The sequence below is a fragment of the Protomyctophum parallelum genome, assembly GCF_964188405.1.
Source record: "Protomyctophum parallelum genome assembly, chromosome: 1".
Taxonomy (NCBI): Eukaryota; Metazoa; Chordata; class Actinopteri; order Myctophiformes; family Myctophidae; genus Protomyctophum; species Protomyctophum parallelum.
In genome coordinates, this window is record NC_139697.1 from 65,645,510 (window position 1) to 65,670,408 (window position 24,899).

The 24,899-nt window shown below is 45.4% G+C and overlaps 3 protein-coding genes across 4 annotated transcripts in view; all 3 read left to right on the forward strand.

The window, feature by feature from the left end:
- The window catches only part of dclk1a (doublecortin-like kinase 1a), a gene marked incomplete at its 5' end in the record, with an annotated part of 91,983 nt that extends 84,300 nt beyond the window's left edge, over window positions 1-7,683 (forward strand). Inside the window, 7 exons of the mRNA XM_083782725.1 lie at window positions 1,146-1,279; window positions 2,478-2,555; window positions 3,192-3,288; window positions 4,373-4,453; window positions 4,958-5,071; window positions 5,828-5,901; window positions 7,576-7,683. Of these exons, the coding sequence (XP_083638851.1) occupies window positions 1,146-1,279; window positions 2,478-2,555; window positions 3,192-3,288; window positions 4,373-4,453; window positions 4,958-5,071; window positions 5,828-5,901; window positions 7,576-7,633 (636 nt within the window). The 3' untranslated portion in view covers window positions 7,634-7,683. The remainder of the gene's footprint in view (window positions 1-1,145; window positions 1,280-2,477; window positions 2,556-3,191; window positions 3,289-4,372; window positions 4,454-4,957; window positions 5,072-5,827; window positions 5,902-7,575) is intronic.
- Window positions 7,684-12,242: 4,559 nt separating this feature from the next.
- rfxap (regulatory factor X-associated protein) lies at window positions 12,243-16,247 on the forward strand. Of its 2 annotated transcripts, XM_083766364.1 has the most exons (4): window positions 12,243-12,849; window positions 13,752-13,862; window positions 14,610-14,721; window positions 14,764-16,247. In XM_083766364.1, the coding sequence occupies exons 1-3, from the start codon at window positions 12,352-12,354 to the stop codon at window positions 14,712-14,714; spliced, it is 714 nt and encodes a 237-aa protein (XP_083622490.1). In that variant the 5' UTR covers window positions 12,243-12,351; the 3' UTR covers window positions 14,715-14,721; window positions 14,764-16,247. The 2 variants fall into 2 exon arrangements, with proteins under 2 accessions (XP_083622490.1, XP_083622489.1); XM_083766363.1 differs by having other exon boundaries at window positions 14,610-16,247.
- A 1,741-nt stretch (window positions 16,248-17,988) lies between these two features.
- On the forward strand, window positions 17,989-23,117 carry LOC310859560 (insulin receptor substrate 1-B; the record flags this gene model as incomplete). The annotated part of the gene is made up of 2 exons (XM_083766173.1): window positions 17,989-18,337; window positions 19,945-23,117. 2 exons carry the CDS (start codon window positions 17,989-17,991, stop codon window positions 23,115-23,117), a joined length of 3,522 nt encoding a protein of 1,173 aa, XP_083622299.1.
- Between the last annotated feature and the right edge of the window lie 1,782 nt (window positions 23,118-24,899).

Below are 24,899 nucleotides of genomic sequence, written 5' to 3' on the forward strand. Positions count from 1 at the left end.
AATTAAGTGGACTCTTAAAAAAACACCCCAAGCTCTAAAAGAAATAGCGACAGTATAGGTGCAAGCTAATGTGTGTAGAGCTGAAGTGGTTTTCAACTAAAGTAATCTTGTTTGCTGAGGAAAAACACCCTATGAAGCGAGACTCTGATGCAGGTCATCAAATGATTGGCTCAGGAACGCGACAAAAACAAAACAATCACGTATCGGAAATCAGGAGTTGGACAATATCGGGATATCGGATATCGGCAAAAAAAAGCAATATCATAGATCCCTGTTCCAAATGCCTCGTTTCAACCAAATCAGAGCTCTCTTGTTTTGTTGTTTGTCTGTTTTTACTGCAGTCTCACCACGCCGTGTGCACCATGTGGGCTACTGTTATATGTCACATTTTCAGGCATTTAGCCTAAGGACATAATTACGTGCACTCTCATAGACGCCACACCACACACACACACACACACACACACACACACACACACACACACACATACACAGGCCACACAAACCTCATATGTCCAAAATGGTTACTTTTCAGGATTCATATTCAAAAGCATCAAAAGTAGCAGATCGACAAGCTCAAAGCGCGTTACTTCACACTGTCTTTTGAGGTTGCAGATCTGCTCCTTTTGATGCTTCAGTGTGACGCTGTAGTATGAGCAGGGCGTTAATATACAACTAAAACACTACATGTTAGAATATGGAGATAAGAGGTTTCTGCCCGACAACGACGGTATTCACTTGCCAGGGCATAGTGAGTTGATTGGAGTGAGCTTGAAGCCTGCATTTGTTTAAACAGATTATACACACATTACCTCCGCAACTGGAGAGACGGGGGATTTATAGCCTTGGAACAACCCCACACATACACACACACACATACACACACACACACACACACACACACCACACACACACACACACACACACACACACACACACACACACACACACACACACACACTAATGGAAGTGCACACACTCACACTGAATCATGTTCCAATTCATTGCATAAATGTACTTTGTTGACATCATCATGCATGTGTTTGTGTGTGCCTGTATTGTGCGTGTTTACCTTACTTTAGATCGTTAAATACCTAAATTATTAAAATAATGCAAAATAAATGTGTGTGTCTGTCTGTCTCCAGGTGCACACGCTTCCAGACGGCAGTAAGACCCTGAAGCTAGGTGACTTCGGTCTGGCCACTGTGGTTGACGGACCCCTGTACACCGTCTGCGGGACCCCCACTTATGTAGCGCCCGAGATCATAGCAGAGACCGGGTACGTGCATCCATCGTTTCCCCCGGACTGTTAATCTATCACAAAGTAATACAAATCATCAGTGTTAATGTGACTGAGAGGGGAAATTAAACCAAATGGATTTGTGACGTACCATTTGGTCACATTTGTATAAAAACACAGCAGTCTACCTGGCATGGGACAGCAATGACTCTGTAAATAGGTGTTCCAAAAAGTGTTTTATTATTGTGCAGATGAGTTCACACTATATGCTGTAGTCCTTTGCAGACATTTCCCTATAGGGAGTGTAGGGAGCAGTGGATGATTTGGGACACATCCCTAGCCTTGCATAGCCCAGCCCTTCAAACCTCACTCCACTTTAAATCTCCATCTCAGAGTGCAGAGAGACTGGAGGAGTGCTCGCTCATTCTGTCTGTTGTATTGGAAACAACAGATATAATGAGGGAGCGGTTGGGTCAATGGCCCCAATCCCCAGTCTATATACCCAGCTCCAGTCTATCCATACACTATTCACATCCCCCCCAGGCTGTCTATCTCAGAAAGCAAGTCTGGGATCCGATGTTGATCGACTTCACACTTTGGTGGATGTGCTGCTGGGGACCTGAGGGCAGAGCCGTGTCGAGTGTGAAGTTGATCGGAATGATGAAGAGGTTCTCAAGAACGCTGCATGAGTTCACTATGCTAGGAGATACTATGAGTTGCTGTTCATCACTATTCCTCCGAACAGCCACAGGACCTCTCCCAGAATGGGCACTGTGTTGTAGTCGCTATGGTTCCCAACATTTTTGTCCTGGAAGAAACCCTTCTTACACTGACTGACTGGAGGAAAGCTGAGACCCCCTCATGCACATGCACACACACACACACACACACACACACACACACACACACACACACACACACACACACACACACACACACACACACACACACACACACACACACACACACACAATCCTAGTTTACTGAGAAACTACACTGTCTCTCTGCATTTGATGTATGTGTTTACCTTGCTTATTCTAAGTCACTCTGGATAAGAGCATCTGAAAAATGCGTAATTGTACATAAGGAATTGTAAATAAGGAATATACAAAAAAGAAAAAAAACAAGTAAATGAACACACTGGCGCTAAACTTCAATGTTGACATCAAGGACATTAGCTTTACAATCTCCAGTGCGATGTATCGTTGTTATATTTGACTCTTTGTCGTGTGTGCAGGTATGGACTGAAGGTGGATATCTGGGCTGCAGGAGTCATCGCATACATTCTACTGTGTGGCTTCCCTCCATTCCGAGGGTACGCACGCATGCACGCACGCACGCACGCACGCAAACACGCACACACACTCACACACACACGTACACGCACACACACACACACGCACACACACTCACACGCACACGTACACGCACACACACACACACACACACACACACACACTCACACACACACGTACACGCACACACACACACACACACACACACACACACTCTGTTCACATTTTTAGGTCTTTATTTATTTATAGCCCCTAAAAATATAGCCTTCAGTATTTCCACCTACTAGTATTACCTTATCAGTATGTTCACTGTACCAGCTTTGTGGATTCTGCTTATTTTTAAAGCCTTGAACTGTTTTCCACGTTTATCCACAGATAGTGGTATTAGACACCCCCTGGTGGTTAGTGATAGTAATGCATCCGTTCCATCCAATGCATAGAGATAAGGGGGATGGGGGGGGGGGGGGGTGACAAAGCTTGTGATCCTGGGCCTCCTGCCATATCAGACAGGACTCCTCCAGTAACGGGACCATTGGAATCTCTCTAACTGTTTATCCCTATTTGTCACCCTTACTCACACCCACACAGCCAGTAGTCCGTAGAATGTCTTGCTCTGACCGTGTTTTAATGTTGTTGTTTTTATGTTCGGTCTACAGGAGCTGTGAGGATCAGGAGGTGCTGTTTGATCAGATTCTGCTGGGGGTGCTGGAGTTTCCGTCTCCATACTGGGACCATGTCTCAGACACAGCCAAGGTAATCTAACTATAAATGCATCAAGTCTCAGTGTGTACGTGTGTATGTCTGAAATCCACGTAACTCGAGAACCGTTCAACCCACCGACTTCAAATTCGACACACGCGTTCCACACGCCCACAGGGAGTGCAGTGCCCACCACAAAAGGCCCGGGCCAGACTCCATATTTGGGCAAAGAACTCCATATACCGTACTTTATGGGCATAAAAGGGGACGAAGCTGACATTCCGGGCTCTGGACCCTGCCCAGTGTCCATATATGGAGCTGGCCTGTTCAGACGTCATTCTGACGTCTGCATAGACTCCATATTTGAGCATGCCTGACAAAGAACTCCATATGGGCATAAACGGGACACAGACATACTATCTGGGTGGGGCATTCATTTCCAACTTGCATCGTTCCAAGTAGGCCAGTGCCCAACGGGCACCGCTGTAGAGGCTCCAACGGGCACCGCTCTAGTTTAATAAAAGTACAGTGAAAATAAATCCTTCTCCATACTGCGACCATGTCTCAGACACAGCCGATGTAATTCAAGAACACAGTAAAGTCCTGATTGTTCATTCAACTCACACTAGTGTACAATGGTAACATTTGGTACACTGGAGAACCAGAGTTCATATTCTACAGGGGAGATTATAGGCTCAGATGAAGAGCTGGTGAAGCTCCAAATGGGGCAGACCAATCATTTGTAAACTTTGGAGCATGATCCAAGCAGAGCAGACTTTTATTGTTTTTTAGATTATAGAGTGCAGCTACAGCTCATTTCAAAAAAATCAATTCAGACTGCACAACAGCAGACGCATACTGGAAGATACTGATGCCGTAAATACAACCATGAACACTTCCATTGAAGCGTTACATGACGCCCCACCCCCTTTTTTACCCTACTCTGATTTTTTATTTTAACTTTTTATGTTATGTTTATGAAATGAATACATAGGACCCGGATGGAAACACAAGGACTTTTTTTTCTTTCTTTTAGACCAAGTGTTTCACTATACTTGACTGTTACTGTTTGCATTTCTATCTAATAAAGTGTTCAATCAATCAAACCAATGGCTTGTTTTCTCTCTCCAATGTATAGGAGCTGATCCGTTCTATGTTGGAGGTAGAGGTGGACCAGAGATATACAGCTCTACAGGTGTTGGAACATCGCTGGGTCACTGTAAGTATACCTCTCCTCCTGTCTCCTCTCCTCTCTAGGGACAGGACAGTAATCGTTGTTATTATTAAATTATTGCTGTGGGGGAAAAAAAACACTTTTTAATGTATCATGACATTGTCCTCCATCATACACTAGGATGAATTAGCTTTTGTTGAGATCCGCTCTCTTGTCTTTGGTCTGGTTTTGTACCCTTCCCTTCCCCTCTCCACTCTTCTCCCCTCATGTCTTCTCCTCCTCTCTTGTCTTTGGTCTGGTTTTGTACCCTTCCCTTCCCCTCTCCACTCTTCTCCCCTCATGTCTTCTCCTCCTCTCTTGTCTTTGGTCTCGTTTTGTACCCTTCCCTTCCCCTCTCCACTCTTCTCCCCTCATGTCTTCTCCTCCTCTCTTGTCTTTGGTCTCGTTTTGTACCCTTCCCTTCCCCTCTCCACTCTTCTCCCCTCATGTCTTCTCCTCCCACCTCCTCTCCTCGTCGTTGTAACACGTAACCCTTTCTATCTCTTCCAGGACGAGGCTCTGTGTGAGAACGAGCATCAGCTGTCAGTACAAGGAAAGATCAAGAAACACTTCAACACCAGCCCCAAGGACACAGACACCACCGCAGCAGTGTCAGTCATCAGCGTAAGTTATACATTCACTGGAAACTACAGCTCCCACAATGCTTTGGACACAGTTCAGAGTAAAGCTCTATATAGGCAGGGTATCATCGACTAGGAGTCGCAAGGTTTTTTTTCTGTTATATTCCTGACACGAGAACACACCTGGCCAATACACAGGCTGTGGTTTTTTTCATTTTTCATTGAATAATTGCTCCAGACCAGTTCGGAGGGCCTGCCTGTACCATGTCTAGGTGACCTGACTGTACCATGTCTAGAGGGCCTGCCTGTACCATGTCTAGGTGACCTGACTGTACCATGTCTAGGTGACCTGACTGTACCATGTCTAGGTGACCTGACTGTACCATGTCTAGGTGGCCTGACTGTACCATGTCTAGGTGACCTGACTGTACCATGTCTAGAGGGCCTGCCTGTACCATGTCTAGATGGCCTGCCTGTACCATGTAGGCCGGGCCTGCCTGTACCATGTCTAGGTGACCTGACTGTATACCATGTCTATAGGTGACCTGACTGTACCATGTCTATAGGTGACCTGACTGTACCATGTCTATAGGTGACCTGACTGTACCATGTCTATAGGTGACCTGACTGTACCATGTCTAGGTGACCTGACTGTACCATGTCTAGAGGGCCTGCCTGTACCATGTAGGCCGGGCCTGCCTGTACCATGTCTAGGTGGCCTGACTGTACCATGTCTAGGTGACCTGACTGTACCATGTCTAGGTGGCCTGACTGTACTGGGTTTCTCTCTTATGTCCAGCTGGACGACAGCTTTTCCATGCAGAGGTCTGGGTCGTTGGATTTCTGCCAGAACCCGGCCATGTACTGGACCAGGTACGCCATGGTTTCTGTGGATGCAAAACTTGCCGACTCCTCCCCTCCCTGAATGCTACCCTGCTGATTAGTTGTTGTTGTTGTTGTGCACTTTGGCAACTTCATGTGGCTGTCACCTGTCAGTCAGTGTCATGTGCAGCCCCTGCTTGACTCCTCTGCATCGTGTCTTGTTTGTATTCATGTCTTCAGGAGGGGCACGGTGGCACAGTTGGTAGTGCTGTCGCCGCACAGCTAGAAGGTCCTGGGTTCGATTCCTGCTGGGGACGCTGTGGGCACTGGCGGCGTGTTCCCTCCTCCGCGTCATCAGTGCCCATACCCGAGGCGGGGGTTGGCGATAGGGCCTTTCTGTGTGGAGTTAGCATGTTCTCCCCGTGTCCCCTAGGGTATAGATACCCTCACAAAAACATGCCGTAATCCTGGTCTCTAAAACTACCTCCCCCTGGCCAGCCGGGGCGCCTGATGGAGGGGAAAGGAACTGGTCGGAATAACGTGTCCCTTCCACGCGCTACGTCCGGCCGGGGAAATTCCCCTCTGTCAGGTGAAAAGAAGCAGCTTGGACTCCTCATGCATAGAAGGAGGCATGAGGTCAGTCCGCTGCCCCCCCAGGTTGGCAGAGAATGTGTAGCGCCCAGGATTACATTAGATAATTGGCACTGGGTGAAAAGAAAACTGGGTTACAAAATCGTGGGATAAAAATTTAAGAGAAAAAAAAAAGTATTCATGTGTGTGGAAGGCTTCATTCACACAGTGAAATTAGCTGATCTACAAGCTCACAACATGCACGCTGTATTAATTGTGTCACGTTGTGAGCCTTATTTTCAGTGCGTGACACCTACTGTGCGCAACTGAATCAGGCAGAACGAAGAGTCACTCACACCCATGTACTGTAAGTCTTGCCTGGTTTATACTTGGCTGCAACTTGCATGACATCATGTCGCACAAGCAACCCAAGTATACAGTAGGTTTCAGGGCGATGTCAGAAGTGCTCTCCGTGGCCCAGGCCGTAGCGTAACGGTCTGGGCACCGGACTGGTGATCCAGTCGCGGTGTGCCGCGGGTTCGACTCCCGGACCCGACACGGCCTTTACCGCATGTCATCCCCCCATCTCTCTCCCGTTTCCTGTCAGCCTACTTTCTATCCCTTAAAAAATCAATAAAGGCGTAAGCCGCAAAAAAATATCTTAAAAAAAAAAAAAAAGTGCTCTCCGTTGAATTGTTGAGATTACCCTTGTCAGTACCCTCAAACCTGTATGTTGTTTATAAAGTGCATTTGCTTCTTCCCCCCCACCAACCAAACACTAACCTTACACTTTGACACCTTTGCAGACATCTTTTCTGTGAGCTAGGTATTTGTGAATGCTGCATCGCTGACCAAAATAACATTGACTGTTGTGTGTTGTTGCCATTCATGTCAACGGTGGCTCCTTGTGCTTGCATTGATGTTTCCCCTCTGCTGTTATTGTACTACTGCTGCTAATACGACTGTTACTACTACAACTACTACTACTGTTACTATTACTACTGTTACTACTGCTACTATAGACTACTACTACTGTGCTGTTGCTACTACTACTGCTACTACTTACTACTAGATGGGTGCCGGGCCACCATCTAGTATGAATGTGTAAACCCTAACTGGTCGTGATCTGTATGTTTTTTTTCCCATCCCTGTCAGACCACCGCTCTTGATAAGGAGGGGGCGCTTCTCCGACGAGGACGCCACCAGGATGTGATGTCCTCACCGCCATGGAGGACGATGGGGGCGGGGCCTCTGGGACATCCCCCCCCCACCGCCCTGCGCCTGCTGCCTCCTCCTCCTCCCACTCTGACCCGTCCCCCTGCCGCCCGCCTCACCTCCGACCTCTTCTCACCGAGCTTCAGCCTTCCGTCCGACTCCGACGAAAGTACGGCCCGCTCGCCCGGCTCTCCCTTCTAGAACCGAGGAGGGAGGGAGGAGAGGGGAGGGAGGAAAGCGTCAGATGAGGAGAGAAAGTCCTCATCCGATCTCCTTCTACTTTCACAGGAAGGAAGGGGAATGAGGTAGTGGATGAGGAGATGGCCAACCTCCCTTCCCTTTCTCCTCCCGTCGTCAACCCAGCAGCACCACAGACAAAAAGGGGATAAAACTGTTGGAAAACAGGGTGGGGGAGAGACACGTTCTGCCCTCTGTCCTCCATCCTCTGTCTACCCACACCTCTTTACCCCAGAGAGGTGGGGTGTCAGGGGCCGAAGAGACACCATGAGGGCAGTAAAAAGACAACGACAATGAAGAGAGGGGTGGGGAGGGGGGCTGATTTTGTACAACTATCTCTCATCTGAGCACACGTACGAGAGCTCGAGGAGCAGAGAAAGGGTCGACAGAAGTGTCGACCTTCCAGTGATGATCAGGGCTCGACGACGTGGGGAAAAAAAGAAAATTACAAAAAGAAGCCACCTCCACTAGGCAATACAAGGATATGGACAAATATGTTTTATTGAACCATATTATTATTGATTTTAATAACCATTTCATTTGCTCTCACGTGTTTATTTTTTTTATTTCTTTTTTGCATTTGTCCTTTTTTTATAAAAGATCTTTAACTCTGCAGAAGAGCTCGATGATGTGGAACTATTGTTAGGACAGGAGGTGGTTTGCATGTTCTCCCCGTGTCCCCTAGGGTAGGTACCCTCACAAAAAACATGCAGTAATCCTGGACTGGTCTCTATACTGCCTCCTCCTGGCCAGCTGGGCGCGCCTGATGGGAAAGGAACTGGTTGGAATAACGTGTTCCTTCCACGCGCTACGTCCAGACAGGGAAACTCCCCCCTGTCAGATGATAAGAAGCTGCCTGCTCACTCCTCATGTACTGAAGGAAGCATGAGCTCAGTTCAGGACTCTCCCCAGGTTGGCAGAGAGAGAGTACCGCCTAGGATTACAGATTGGGCATTGACAACGGGTGAAAAAATGGGTTACAAAATTGTGGGCAAAACTTTAAAGAGAGAAAGAGAGAGGACAGGAGGTGGTTGGAGTAGTTATAGACGTGTAGATCCATTAATAGCTGTGCTATAGGTTAATAAATGAGAGTAACTTGGAGTTGTTTCTCACAAAGAAAGTGCAGATCACTTTTGTTAAAAAAAGAAAAAGAAAAAAAGAAAAGAAAAAGCAAACAAGGAAAAGAATCAGGGTTCTTCTTTGAACCTCACATTACTGGTGTTGCCTTTCCTGTGATGTTTGACCCCACAGTTAGTTTACATTTTACGCAGAATGCACTGAAGACAATAACAGTGCATTGGGTGCTCCTTGTAAGCTGGTTAACTGGTTAATTCATCACTTGACTAGTGTCGCGTAGCCAGACAATTATTCAACAATTTTCGAATGCTTTATAGAGTCTGGAACTACACCTCCTGAAAGCTGAGACAGGAAGCCATCATCTGTTTGTCATTTCCGTTCACAAAAATATATTATATAAAATATACATTTTTGTTTTGAATTTCCATTTCTGCTAAGCAGCAAGCTATATACATTATGCTTAAATAATTTTGACTTATATAAGACAAATTTATGTGACTGTAAAGACAAAACAGAAGCGGGGAGGAGGCGTCGCATTCCGCTTTACGCTTGATCATTTTCAGAGCTTTCCTTGCTCCAGACTGTATGACGGAAGCATTTGAAAATTGTGGGAGGCAGCAGTCTGACTCACGAGACTATTACTTGACAGATTTAGACGTAAAAACATCAGCATACAGTATATCACCAGACCGTTTGTTGTATCTCATTTGATTACATTATAGGAGTCATTGTGTGTGACAGTGCCAATATTTTTCTGTTGTTTTGTGATGCTCATGAACAAAAATACCGAAGCCTTGTGTTGCTGCTTTTTTCTCTGTAACATAAAATCAATGAAGATCACAGATTGGACAACACTATTGCACACTATTGGGAATGAGGGGTGACAGTATTGACACTGTTGAGGACATGTAACAGCGCTGACATTGTAGAGGATAACAGGGTAAAAGCCTGATTTATATTCAATTGCATGCCATGTCATGCACCGAAAATAGCCGATCTACAAGCTCACAATACATCAACAATGGCACATGTGAGCATGTGAATTGGCTTTTTTTATGGGGAAAGCTTTCACAGAAAATAGCAGCTCTACAAGCTCACAACGCGCTGCGCTATGAGTCTTGTCAATCTGCTATTTTTAGCAACAGATTTCCCCACAATAACAGAAAATACACTAGTATAGACTAGATCCCTGAGGGACTCCAGTCAACCATACAGGGTTTAAGTGGTTAACTATAAATCATGGGCTTATCAGTCTACTGTGTGGGGATGTTCAGGCTGTTTGTTATGAGGATCACCTGAGTGCACCAAAAGCGGCATCAGGAATCCAACTCCAGTCAATCAGGTATGATGGAAAGACGTTAGGGACAGTGGTCGACTAATGGCACTATTGGAGAGCATTGTGATTTCAAATGCAGCAGTACTGGGGGTGTTTTTAAAATGGGTTCTATACAAGTCTAGCCAAAATATCAACCAAACAGTTGTAGCTTCATGATTTATACAGATGAAAGCATGACACACACACACACACACACACACACACACACACACACATACCGTAGCCTTTTCTTATTAAAAAGAGAACAAGTTTTTGGTTTAGTGATGAGGTCTTGTTTGTATGTTATGTAAATAACATAATTTGATTTATTTTGATAGTTCACAATACAGTATATTTCTTTACTAGTAGTAGGTCTACCAGAACAGTAAAAGCAAACTGAATCAGTGTTTATGTGTTATGTACTAAAACAAAACGGACAACAGTTCAGGAAACCTCTAGCCAAGAAGAAGAGGCTGCCATTTTTCAGTCAGGTGGACTCTGGGAATGAATGATGTCACTTCCTGTATTCAAATGGATGGGAGAGGAACTCTGGGGAAAAGCCAGTTATTATATCTAGTAACTGGACAAAATAAGCTTTGAAGAGGAGAACACTTATTAAGACATTTTGGAGACATCTCCTCACACGCTCACCCCCATTTTTTGAGCGGACCGCTCGCCACGCCGGTGTGAAACGCTCGCCCCACTTGGTGAAAACAGGGCCTGGTGCGTTCGGATATGCGCACCGGGAATGTGCTCAGTTTTTTTCGTGCGCTGGGCGGTCACGTCACAGAGTGCACAGTGTGGCTTATTCACGCCGTGCCGAATGTGGCAAAGTCCGCTTGCACCCCTCAGTCTGGGTACCCCCGAGACGTCATACGTGGCAGGATAGGCTCTGGTGGCCAGAAATACCTGGTGGGTCTGACCGCTCTGGTGTCACAGGATTTGACCCGGGTCAAGCGTGATTTGGGGCAACTGTTCTTTTATTCCCTTATGGTTCTCACTGGTCATGTACGTATCTGTAGTTCAAACGATATCATAATACAGTACAGTAGGTGTGCCACCATAATCACCTGATCAACCTGCAGTTAGGGCTGGGCGATGGACAAAACATAACCATATTTATTTTGGGACGATAAGGCCTATACATGTTATTTTTATACTTTTTCCACATATTAAAAAAGGGAAAATTGTGATCCAAACTCACAATGAATCACATACTTTTGCTATTTCTGATGAGTATAAAATAAGGTTTTAAGTGATTAAAACCAGGAAAAAGACTAAACTTATTCCATATTAATTTATTTACGATATTAGAGTTCCCAGATATGATATCTATCGTCTCACAGCACCGTATGGATATAACATCTATATATTTGCCCAGCCCTATACCTGCAGTGGAAATCCACCATCTCTGGCACAGTGTAAACATGTGGTTAAAATAAAGTATTCAAAATCGCCGTATTCAAATCTGTTGCAATACCTGTACCAATACCAATACCTGTTAAAAAAGGTCAATCAAATAAATAAATAAAAAATATATAACAAGTACATGAGGAATGTCGTTAATATAATCTATCCAAATCTACATGTGTGTTGAATGTGTAACAACATTGTGATCAATCATATGATTTCATCATTTTATTTGTACTTCATGTGACTACTAGTACTACTACTACTAGTCTACCACACTTTTATTGCCATGTATAGGTCCATAGAGACTGTTTTGCCTTTCGCTATACTACTGGAAATAACAGTGTGTTTCTCCAATATTCACCACAAGGGGGCGACGTAATGTCGGGCAATAACATGTATTTTCTGAGCTGCTTTGTTTTGGTTGAGGCACACCCATATTGGTGTCTTATAGAATTCCGTATGTCTAGAGGGCGCATTTCCGTTCGTAGTTCGTCGGGAACCTCTAGACTAGACTTCGCTAGAGTCGCAACATTCGACAGGTCGCCTAATGTCGTGCAACCGACGAAAGACGACCATTGATTTCAGCCCAGCAGGCCTGTGGCCAGTCTGTCTACTGTAACTGCGCTCTCTACTTTACTATTACACTCATTATAACGTTACGGTGGAATTGAACGATGAACGATGAGAACATGAACGAAGAGGACGGTTCAAATGCGGCGAACAACAACAAGGACAAAGACTCGACCCTGCTGCTCACCAAGGACGGCCAGCGCTACTATGTGAACAAGAGCGGCGTGGTGGACAGCCGCAACGTCGTCACGCCGTCGTCCCACCACCACCACCATGGGGACCCGTGCGGCTTCGACATGACGGACCTGGACGACCCGGACGAGGAGAGCAGCGACGTGCTGGACACCTCGGACCCGCGGGACGGCGCCGGCAGCCCGGAGGACATGAACGACGGCGAGGGCGACACGTCGGAGGGCGACAGCCACAGCAGCAGCCACCACGCGCCCAAGCAGTGCACGTACGAGGGCTGCGCGGAGACCACCACGCAGGTGGCCAAGCAGCGCAAGCCGTGGATGTGCAAGAAGCACCGCAACAAGATGTACAAGGACAAGTACAAGAAGAAGAAGAGCGACCAGGCCATGTCCTCCACTGGGAAGATAGATGTGAACAACACTATTACTGTCATTATGTAGATCAGAGGGCTTCAACGAGTGGTCCGTCCAGGGGTCCTCAGGGAATCCTCTCAAGACCCCCTGAGGGTGCCTAGAACCAGGGCAGGGGGTCCCCACAGCCCAGCTAAATTAATTGATTATTAACTTGATAACATTTATACCAGTACCAGGAAATACAACTAGAAAACGTACAAGAATCACATCAGAGTTTCACTGTTATGTCTATACATTGAGCAGTAGTTGTCAAACTTTTTCAAGTCAAGAACCCAAATTGATATGTATTTGGCCGCGGATCCCTATTTGAAAATGGCATGTGCCAGGGACACAGAAGAGATGTTTACGGACCCTATGACTCCTGGGGTTCCCTGCCGGATCCAATGTTGAGACCCACTGGACTGGACCACTAGCGTATTTTGAGCAATCCTGAAGCCCCTACCCACTCCACCTCCCCATAACAATATATACTGTATATTTAGTATAAGAAGTCATAACACAGTCACAGTTATTTCTATTCATTTCATTTTAAATCATCATCTTAAAGCCGGGTTCATATGTTGGACGCTGGTGGTGTTGCATGCTGAAAATAGCCGATCTACAAGCTCACAGTGCCCAAACTCGATATATCAAGCCCTTGGCCCCTTAAGAGTCAATATTAAAATGTTCAAGCCTTTCCCCCGTATAAACATATCTCTTTATATTTAACAATGGTACAATATATCGTCTGTCGGGTGGAAACCTCATTATGTCCAAAATTGTTCAGGATTCAAATTCAAAAGTTGCAGAGGTGCAAGCTCGGAACACAACGTGAAGTGACACGTTTTGAGCTTGTAGATCTGCTACTTTTGCTATTTTTGTAATGTAATACTTACATGGCTCTCTCTCTTGTTGATCAGGAAAACAATGAGGAGCGTCCTGTGTCTGTGAACAAGCAGCGTCTTGGTGCGATTGGTGACCGGCCAGCCAGACCTTCTCTCATAGAGCAAGTCCTCAACCAGAAGAGACTGGTGAGTTTTACATGTGTTGTTGTTAAAACCACTTAAACCCCAGCATCGGTCGGTGGGGGATGGTTGACCCCTGTCAACCATCAGACTATTTTCCCGATGTTTCGCCCAGAGGGAGGGGGGGGGGGGAGTGGTTTTGAGATGAGGTGTAGGCATGGTTTGTGTGAGGTTTGGGTTAAGGTTACGTGAGTCACTTGATTTCTTACTGTAGTTTCCAACCCTACTTCCCAGTACTGCCGCAGAATCCAATGCATTTTCTCCAAAACAGATGTTATCAAATGTAACTCCATCATAAACGACATGTCACACAGGCAATTTTATTTGTGCAGCTAATTTCAACAACAACAATGCAATTCATCAAGCAAAGGAAACAATTGTACAATGACATTATACATATGCAATGACATTACAAAATTAGTAAAACAAAAATAACAGATACATTTACAGTGCAGAAGAAGAAATGTATCTCAAAGACAGCGGCAAAGTCTTGGTTTAATTTAAGAAATAAGAGTGGAGGCAGACCTGCAGGCTGACAGAATTGCTGGTCTGATTTTTGGAACACAGTTCTTATATACTAACGCAATGCTAAGATGACTGTAGGTTATGGTATTATTTTCAATAGAGAACATATTACTTCCCTAACCCAGGGGATGTCAGGTACTTCACTATACTATTGTGGAATGAATTTAGTTAATTAATAATGGAAGATCCTCACAAGTCTAGTAATGCAGTGTGTGTTCACTCCTAAAGTCACTGCTGCGGAGTCCAGAGGTCATCAGCTTCCTACAACAGCAGCAGCATCTCTTGGCCGCGCAGAGTCGCAACCAATCACAGCAGGAGTTTCAGGGTTGCTAGCAGATCACACCCCAATCAGCGTCATCACCACTTATGGGATTTGTCACCGCACAACATCGCAACTCTCAAACTTTTTTAAATGCACTGTAAACGGCAAGGTCCTCAATCAAACACCCAGGCAGCTCTGTTGTGTGAAAAGTAAGTTTTGTCCTGCGCACTGTATTCCTACTGCAATGTTTTATTTATCTATCATGCCTACTGTAATTTATACTCTGTCTATCATGTGAGTGTAACGCCTGGGATTCAAACCCGGGTGTCCTGTATGGAAAGGGACACTAAAGTCAAACAACGTAACCACTAGCCCAAGAGGGAATCCGTCCCCCCTGGGCCTGAGGGGGAGATATTAGGCTTTTGGTCTCCAGGCGGACTCTGCTACACTCATCTCCTTCTTTTCTGCTCGCACTCTACATGGGTTTTTCTTTAACGCATTGGGAAAATGATTGCACTCTAATGTACTTACAGTATGAATAACTAGATTGAAATCCAGGCCTATATTGCACTGATCAGAGCAATGGTCACTGAGTTATGACCATTTTAAGTGTTAAACACTGCTGTAGCGCCCCATATGTGTCTAATTAGAAAAAAAGAATATATATGTTCAGGGGTTTATATATGGCAAACCCCTGAACAGTGTTTGTGCCAAGTTTGTTGCAGATTGAAGCACCAGGGGCTACCTGCCGGGGTCCCTGGTGTGACTGTCATGGCAGACCCCTGGTCAGTGTGTGTGCCGAGTTTGGTGCGAATTGGTAACGTGTATTAATATTTACTTGTATGGAAGTTGCAAAACAACATGACCTAAAGATCGGGACTTCTCTGTAGCTATATAAATAAACTTGACTAAAAGAAGATTAGATATTTCTATCCTGAAACCCATTTAGCTCTTTATGCTGATTTCTTAATTAAAATTCAAGAGTACACATTTTTACTTCCCACATCATTGGGGCTATCCCGGCCATGTAATTCTCCATCGACATAATAGATAGTTTATATCCGTCTGAGAGATTATGTAATGTCAGCTGCTAATTTTGTTTAGCTACATTAGTTGTTCGTCAAATTAACTTGCAAGAATGAAGGCGTTTGTGATTGTGATTGTTTTAATTTAATGGTTTGCTTTCAAATGTGACAATCATGTCCCAGCGCATGTCAGTTTATGGTTTCATACTAGGGCCCATAGTGATTTATTACATGGGATTTTTAACTTTGTTTTTTAATTTGTTAACATTTTCAACCTGCTTTCCCTGTTTAGGGCACGCCATTAGTAGGGGAAGATTTTCAAAATTAGCATAAATGGACAATCTACAAGCTCACATGCTGTGAGCATGTAGAATCTATACTGTAACATGTATAGAACTACAGCTGATTTTGTGTATTTAACAGCATTAGCAAGAACACACTTTTTGTTTGGATGAATAGTAAGCTGGCCTCTTTTGGCTTTTAATGGTCTAAAGATTTGTGTTTTTATATCTATAATATATTTGTTGCATTCTGTATACCTTCATAATGAATGTGAAATTAAAATGATGATGAACATGGTGTAATTTCTTGTTCATTTGTAAATCCCTTCCTCCTTACCCACTATTAATTTATATGGTTTTCAAAATGATCAAATATGGCCCTTCAAGACTATAGGGCCATTTCATTACGGCAGGGCATCCTCTGCAAGGATGTTTTGATGATTGATTTGACCTCTATGGACCCTTTATAAAAAGATTTAGCCCCCATGTCCCTCGCTAAAATCCTGGCATTTTCTGCTAGAGGGCCAAATGGCGCCTGACGCCATAGCCAAAAATTTACTTTTGATTCACTTCCTTCCTGAACTACATGTTGTCTCAGCCCTCCCCTCTCCACAAGGTGGGGTGGGGGAGCATTATGGTATAAGCAGTGAGACCATGTGCATTACATCACAGACACTTTGAAATACTAAAATATTTAAAAACCCACATTACCCACATGAAAACCCCCAGGAAAGTGTTTCTTGTGTCCCAAACATCATTAAAATAACATCTGGTTGCAAAAGGGGTGAAGTAGCCCTTTAACCAAATGGACCCTATTATGTCTGTAACTCTGAGGGTGTACAAATGGGACCAATTGTACACACTCTAAGTCTAAGACATGGTGGTCCATGACCATGGACACATGCATAGTTGCATACCACACTGGGGGTCCTTCAATAACCTACAGTAGATAGCCTATAACACAGTTCTGAATGCAATGTTTTTTAAATGAAGCAAGGTTCAAGGTTTCTTTATTTTGTCTCCCGAGGGAGAAAGTTGTCTTGGACCCCAAGGACCCGCCCTGCAACATATACAGATAGGCTACAGATACAATACAATATACACAATACAAGACAACAAGGCACACAGTGACCCGTATAGGCTACAAGCAAATATCTGCCTCTATAACTGTTTTTTTCCTTCCCTATAGGCCAGTTTGCTTTCCCCCTCATTATATGTATATGTTTTCTTTCCCCTTTTTACCTCCTTAATGATTTTTTGGCTATATAGAAGTGTGTATTTGTATGTCTCTAAATGTTATGATGAATTGAACATGGCAGTGCTTTATTGGGTCGTCCACTCACAGTTAACAGTTTTTGTATTGAGTTGTGCTTAATGTAGGCCACTGTGATTCTGCAAACTGTTAATCAATCAATATCTCATAGCCGACATTTAAAAAATATAGGCATATACCTTTTAAGTAGTATCTTCATGAAAATATTAATACAATTGTGCTATGTTGCATTAACTGAAGATTTAGTTGGCAGCAGGTTTCGGAGACATGCAGAGTTTTAACATGCATTGGCTATAGCTAAAACATTTCATCTTAAACGGGAGCACTGAGCGTCTTCCGAGGGAATAACGTGCAGGCGGTGCAGCCTCATATGACGTTAAAGACAGCGGCTTGGCAACAGCAGCATCTTCAGAAATAAGACTCCTCCGTTCTCCCTCCAGACTACATCAGACAGGTGGAGGAGACGTTGTGAACTCAACACTAGGATTGGAGGGTAGGGCTACGACTCGAGGAAGCATCCACGCCTGTGTGAGCGCAGATACTGTTGCAGAGGCAGAGCTATAATCGCAGTATGGTCCATCATGTAAAATATGCTCAGGCTCATTCTCCTCCGCTGAGCTCTCGTGCACATGTTGGACTTCAATTTGGACACGATGGGGAGGACGCGAGACATGTAGGCTAGCAAGAATGGATTAATAACCGACGCACGGATTGGGGATTTTTCCAGAAATCGCAAGCATAACAACAAGCATCGCCGTGCTTTGCCATGGAGAACCAAGCAGCAGAGCAGCAAAGCTATGAAGATGTACAGAAGAGCGGCTATCTCCGCAAGCATAAATCGATGCACCGGCGATTCTTCGTATTAAGGGCGGCCTCAGAGAACGGACCCGCTCGGCTTGAGTATTATGAGAACGAGAAGAAATTCCGTAGTAAATCACCTGTCCCCAAAAAAACCCTAAACCTGGAGACTTGCTTCAACATCAACAAGCGGGCGGATTCCAAGAACAAGCACATGATAGTTCTTTATAGCCGTAGCGAGAGCTTTGCCATTGCTGCAGACAGTGAAGAGGTGCAGAATGAGTGGTATCAGGCAATGCTGGACCTTCATTGCAACTGTAAGCCATTAGCCATAAAAACAGATTTATATGATTGATATCATATCCCCTCTTTCAGGTGTGGGCCCTAAATAGGCATGCTGTATATTATTTTCGAGGCTACATTTCTCTCATTGGTGATGTTTCTTTGCATTAAGTCATTGGCTGATTTACATGATTGAAACAATATGTTGACTGCAGGCCTATAGCTTGATCATTTCGCACGGGCATTTAATGTGAATAAATTAGCCTAATAGCCTACGATGCAATAGTCTGCCTATAATGTGGCCTTTTAGGGAGCAGGTGGATTCGACTGAATAGATCAGCACGATGGGCGGCATGTGCTGTTTTTGGCAACTAAACCCCAATTGATCGAATACAATAACAGGGTAGATCAATTTATGTCAGCACAGTTCCATTTGATGCATGCATAAAATTTGTCGTAGGCTAGAGCCAGCAAACTAGAATAACCTATGTGTTATCGTCTTCGTGGCTGTAGCTGTTTTTGCAGAGCGCAGTGGAGATATGCAGGCATCCATTCCATTCAGGGAATGCATTTCATATAGTAGCCTATAGCAGCATAGCGTGGTCTACTCTGCTGGAGCCTGTGTTTTTGTTTTTCCACACAGCTCTCTCGCTGTCATGCGCTTAACCTACATTTGTGTTATATGGAGCTGCTGGTAGGTTGGAGGTTACATCGCTCATCAGCGGTCCCTCACTGGAAATTTTATCTGTATTGGTTTTCCTCGTGTTTATGTTGTTATCGTTATGCTGTAGTGGACCCCACCAAACGCACGCATGCACCAACACACACACGCACGCACGCAAGCAAGCACACACACAGCACATACATACACACACACACACACACACACACACACACACACACACACACACACACACACACACACACACACACACACACACACACACAGACAACATGCTTTATTTGCACTGCATTTCAGAAGATAGGCTAGTCGACAAGGCCAGGAGACATTACAGTGTATGCGTTTCATGAAACTATGTAGGTCCGTTTATAGATGCTTTCAGGGATTTGTGACTGCCATTGAATTTTATAGTTTGTTAAGGTTAACTTCAAATCATGTACTGACCAAGACTGTTGGCTAAGTAATACAGCTATGCCTGTAGCCGGGCCCGTGTGTATAGGCTAGGCTACTATTCTGTAAAGGATGGTGTTAAAATTGATATTTACATCAACTAATAATATGACTGCTATAGTTTCAACCGTTTTTCTGCTCTTTTTATGTTTATTTCTCATGTCTGATACTTTTGACAGGCCTATAGGCCTTCTGTACATTGAATTTAAAGGTATATTCAGTGATTTCACTCAAAAAACCTTAGGTTTCGTTTTTGGCTGTGGGACCCAGCCTTTCGTCCAATCAGGATAGAGAGTCAAAAACGAAACCTAAGGTTTCTTGACCCCCAGGGGTTAACTGGGGACAGGGAGGAACTCCTTATATGGTCAGCACACTCTATAGTAGGGAGGATTATCACAACAAAACAAAAAAATAAGTGATATTTGAATTAAGTGAAATCACTGAATATACCTTTAAAGTCTTCATCGTCTGTATGTCTCATCAATGTTTTTTCTTTCTTCTTTTTTCCAGGTACTCCTGAAGACTGTGGCAGTAGTGGTGAATGTAGCTCTCCATCTCCTGTTCCCACATTCAAGGAGGTATGGCAAGTGAAGGTGTGGCCAAAAGGTCTTGGACATGCCAGGAACTTGGTGGGCATCTATCGGCTGTGCCTGACAGACAAGACGGTCAACTTTGTCAAAATCAACTCAGATGTGGCGTCCGTTGTGCTGCAGCTGATGAATGTGCGCCGGTGTGGCCATTCAGAGAACTTTTTCTTCATTGAGGTGGGTCGCTCTGCGATCACGGGCCCCGGAGAGTTCTGGATGCAGGTGGATGATTCCGTTGTGGCGCAGAACATGCACGAGACCCTGCTAGAGGCCATGAAAGCCCTGAGCGAAGAGTTTCGCCAGCGAAGCAAGTCCCAGTCAGTGGGGACTTCGTGCGGTGGTGGCACTGCCTCGAACCCCATCAGTGTCCCAAGCCGTCGCCATCATCCAAATCTGCCTCCGAGTCAGGTGGGCTTCTCCAGACGTGCCCGCACCGAGACCCCTGGTACAGGAGGCAACAGCAGCACCAGCACTTCTCCCACTTCACGTCACGGTTATCCAAGGGCACGGACGGCCAGCATTGGGACCCGGTCTGAGGAAGGAGGGGCATGTGCCAGAGGGACATGGGCTAGCTCCAGCCCAAGCCTTAATGGATCCTGCTCTACTACTCCCACTCTGAGGCCCAAGCCCACCAGGGCGCCTACTCCTGCTAAGATTACTCTCAGCCTGGCACGCTACACTCCCAACCCTGCCCCCTCTCCTTCCCCGGCCCCAAGCCTGTCCTCCAGCTCCGGTCATGGTTCAGAGTGTGGGTTAGTGGGTGCAGCTGTGGGTGGTATGGCGATCTGTTCCTACCCCCGTGTTTCTCAGAGAGTCTCTGTCTCAGGCTCACCCAGTGACTACGGCTCCTCGGATGAATATGGCTCCAGCCCTGGAGAACACTCCCTGCTGCTCCCCAGCCTTCCCGGGGGATCACACGGGATGGCTGGACATCACATGCATGGAGACGGCTCCTCCAGCTACATAGTCATGGGACAGCGAGATGGGTTCTTTGGTTCCCACTCCCATCACCGCTCTAAAGGCAGACGGATACTGCGACGTTCCTCCAGCAGGGAAAGTGAGGTAGAGCGAAGGCTGCTGAGCAAGAGGGCGTCGCTGCCCTCGGCAGCCCATGACCACCTCACCCTGCACAGGAAAGACGACGAGGATGACGACGACGAAGAGTATGCCATTATGTCTCAGAGTGCTAACCGAGAGACCTTTGCATTGCATCAGGGCTCAGGGGGTCTGGCAGTGGGTGGTGGGCATACTGATGTGTCGGAGGAGACTAGGAAGAGGGTTGACAAAGGCAGGGCAGAGGTGGCTGCTAGGGGCCTTGTGGATAGCGGCTATATGTCAATGCTACCCGGAGTGACGGTTCCTCCTGTTTCACTTCCTCTCTCGGTAGGCATGTCGGATCCTGGCGTTAAAGCTGGGGCTGATGATGAGTACATGGCCATGACCCCCAGCCACAGCGTATCACCTCCTCAGCCCATCCACCAGCCTATCACAGAGGGTTATATGGTTATGTCACCTAATAGCAGCTACTCTGCAGACATGCAAGGACTGGTCAGGTGGGAGAGCAGGGCCAGCATGGAGAGCCGGTCTGCCAGTGACTACATGAACATCTCACCAATCAGCAGCCGTTCTGCCTGCAACACGCCACCCTCCCACCCGGAGCAGCACCAGCTACAACCGAAGATGTTCAACTCCTACTTCTCCTTGCCACGGGCGTATCAGCACACTCTCTATACCCGCTTTGAGGATGACTTAAATCAAGGCAAAGGGAAAGAGGACAGCAGTGGCCGTGAAGGTGCAGGAAGGAAGGCACACAGCAAGAGAAACAAAATCACAGCAGGCTCTGCAGGAGGCTGTCAGCTCTCCCTGTCCTCCTCCTCATTCTCCTCCAGCTCAGCCAGCAGTGAAAGCCTGGAAGAGAAGTCCATGTCAGTGGCCGCAGGGAGAGGGTTGAGTTTATTGAGAGCTGGAGCAGACTACAGGAGTGGGGGAACAGGCACGAAAGATGGACATCACCAGCAAAAACGCATATCAAGCGGCAAGAGCCCACAGCAGCAAAGGAAAGGCCGTCCCCTCAGCATTTCTACAGACATGTCTAAAGCCAACACCTTGCCCAAGGTGAAGGAGAACCTCCTGCCCTCTGTGTCTCAGAACATCGGTGAGTATGTCAGCATTGTGTACAAGGGAGATGGTGAGTACAGCAGAGGGAGGCTGTTAGGTGAAGCACACGGACGCTCAGTGATCCACGCAACACTCAGGCCATTGCACCAATCGGCCCTTGGTTATAACGGCTCCACCAACCTTCCCCGTAGCTACTCCGCTCCACTGTCCACCTCTGCCGAATACGTCAGCATGGACTTTGGGAAGTCACCATCCCCCCTGACTCCAGCCCCACAGTGCCCACCAGCTGTTGCCCCTAAGACCCGGGAAGAACGTAGTAGATCCTCTCCTCTGGCGACAGAGGGCAACACAGGGTATAGAACGAACATAACAGTGGCACCAATAGATAATCCTACCGCATTTACAAACAGCACCAACACGGGTTTAGATCCTCTCCCACACAGCTCCAACATTACAGCACGACCCGCGATCCATTCTGGCCAGCCTCATATGGCTCAGGAGACAGATGCAGGCTTTTCGCCAACCAAATCCTTCTCGTCACCCGATCGAGGCAGCAGAATGGTCCGAGGCGACCAGCAGGGACGCCGATCCCACTGTTCAGAGGCTTTTATTACATCGCCTTCTCTACAACACCACCAACCCTCCACTACCTCCCTCTTCCCAGAGGGCAGCCAGGTAGCAGGCCATCGACATGGGTTGGAACGTCCTCTGTGGGAGAATGGACAGACTTCTGCCACACTGCCACCTCAAGTGTCCTCTGCATCTGCTGTACAAGGCCTTAATTACATTGACCTTGACCTGGCCATTAAAGAGAACCCTCAAACTGGAGGGGAACGTACAGCCGACACTGGAGCAGCTGGTGTGGGCAGCAGTGCCGTGTCCGGTCTCAACAGTTATGCCAGTATTGATTTCTATAAGTCAGAAGAGCGAAGAACACACCAGAACAGCAGGAAAGATGGTCAAGGTAAGGGCTGCTGAGATTGTGAAATCATAATTTTTCTGAAGTTGTGGTGAACAATTGGGTGTGCTAGTATCATAAAGACCATTAATAGGCTCCCGTGGGATAAAAAATATATTAAACACACACCATTATTAGCTGCTTTGAATGCTGGGTCCAACTGACATGTGACTGATAACTTCATGTCATACCTGTAGACAGCTGTTCTTACTGTATGTAAAGTAGTCTTAATGTTTGGAGAACACCATTCATTTGGCAGTCGTCTCTGAGTGCACATACTGTAACTGAAAATGTGTGAAGAGTAACATGCTACTCATATCAGTAAAGGTTACATGTGAGTGTCTGTTCTTGTCCATTTAAAATCCATTCAAGTGAGATATATGAGGGAGGATAAAGTACATTAGTCCATTAAGACCAAATGGTTCAAGGGTCCAAACCGTCATAGATAATTAGGCCCAACGGAGGAGATGTTGTTTGTCTGTGTAACTACAAACCTATGGTGTATAATGAAGTATGGAACTTAACACAATAACACAATAACCTATACTTGTCATTTGATTGATTACATTCAAGAAACTGGATGTAACACACATAATCTATAGACAAAACTGATATACTGCTTTAACCACCCTATTTTATAGTTATGGTGTCATTGCTTGACACAGCAGAAATATCTGATCTACAAGCGCACAACAACATTTTTGCTGTTTTTAAAGATAATAGTCAAAATCTGAGAGAATTTTCTTCTAGAACGACATGCCCAAAATAGGGATGCCAGGTTGACAGTCGTTACAGCCTGGGCCTATCCTTTAGCTCCAAAATGGTGAGCAGTTCTATACCAGTGTGTGGGCTGGGCTGTCTCTTATTTAATATTATCACAAGTGGGTGCTCAGCACTGCTCAGAGAGCAAAGCCAATTGATTTGTCTGCTACTTATGAGATATTTCATATGAATGGAGATAGAGGGGATAGAACACAAGACAGGTGTTTATGTTTTTTTGCGGATGTGCTAGTGCCCAGAGGATTTCTCGTGACAGCTGCTATTTGAGGTTTTCTACACGAGAAGGATGAAGTGTTTTACCTGTTATTCTATGGAATTTGCTGAATGTTGGAATGGGGCTGTATTTTGCGTGTCTTAAGTACCAGGTATTTTTTTTGTTATCAAATGTTTTTTATTTAAGACAATAAATCACAATAAGACGTTAACACCATGAATGAATACCAGGTCTTATTCCCTAACTTGAGTAAACTAAAGACCTAGAGGATTGATCAATGCCATTTGGCTATTCTGAGTGGCCAAAGAGCATTGATCACGCCTCCAGGTCTTTAGTTTACTCAAGTTAGGGAATAAGACCTGGTCCTTAAGTCACGCAAAATACAGCCCTTGGGGTTATTTTATTGACATGATAAGCCCATTACTGGCAAAAAGTTCAAAGGTAATAACTGTTATTAACTTTGCACTTTGCCCCTAAGCTTGAGCCTCCGTGTGACAATGTCAACATTGTATCACCTTTTTGTAAACTTGGAAAATTGCAGCCAACCCCTGCTAGCTATAAACATACGTTTAATTGTTTAATTTTTATATTTTGCCTTTGTTCATATTTTCTCCATAGTCATTAAACAACCTTGAAACCTGAATAATCAATTTAGTCGATGTTGAGTAAACAGTGTGCATTTAAGAAGTAATTTGTTTTTAAATTTAATTTGTAATTCAATCTTTTTCTCAGGGGCTATTAAACGTAAATTAAAGGGCTTTGTTAACATGCTGTAACTATGACAAGAAATGAAGGCCTGTCAGGTCCA

Coding starts and splice junctions, on each gene's coding strand:
- rfxap (XM_083766363.1), top strand. CDS start 12,352: ATGAACGATGAGAACATGAACGAAGAGGACGGTTCAAATGCGGCGAAC. Junction 12,850..13,751: donor CCTCCACTGGGAAGATAGAT/GTGAACAACACT, acceptor CTTGTTGATCAG/GAAAACAATGAGGAGCGTCC. Junction 13,863..14,609: donor TCCTCAACCAGAAGAGACTG/GTGAGTTTTACA, acceptor TCACTCCTAAAG/TCACTGCTGCGGAGTCCAGA.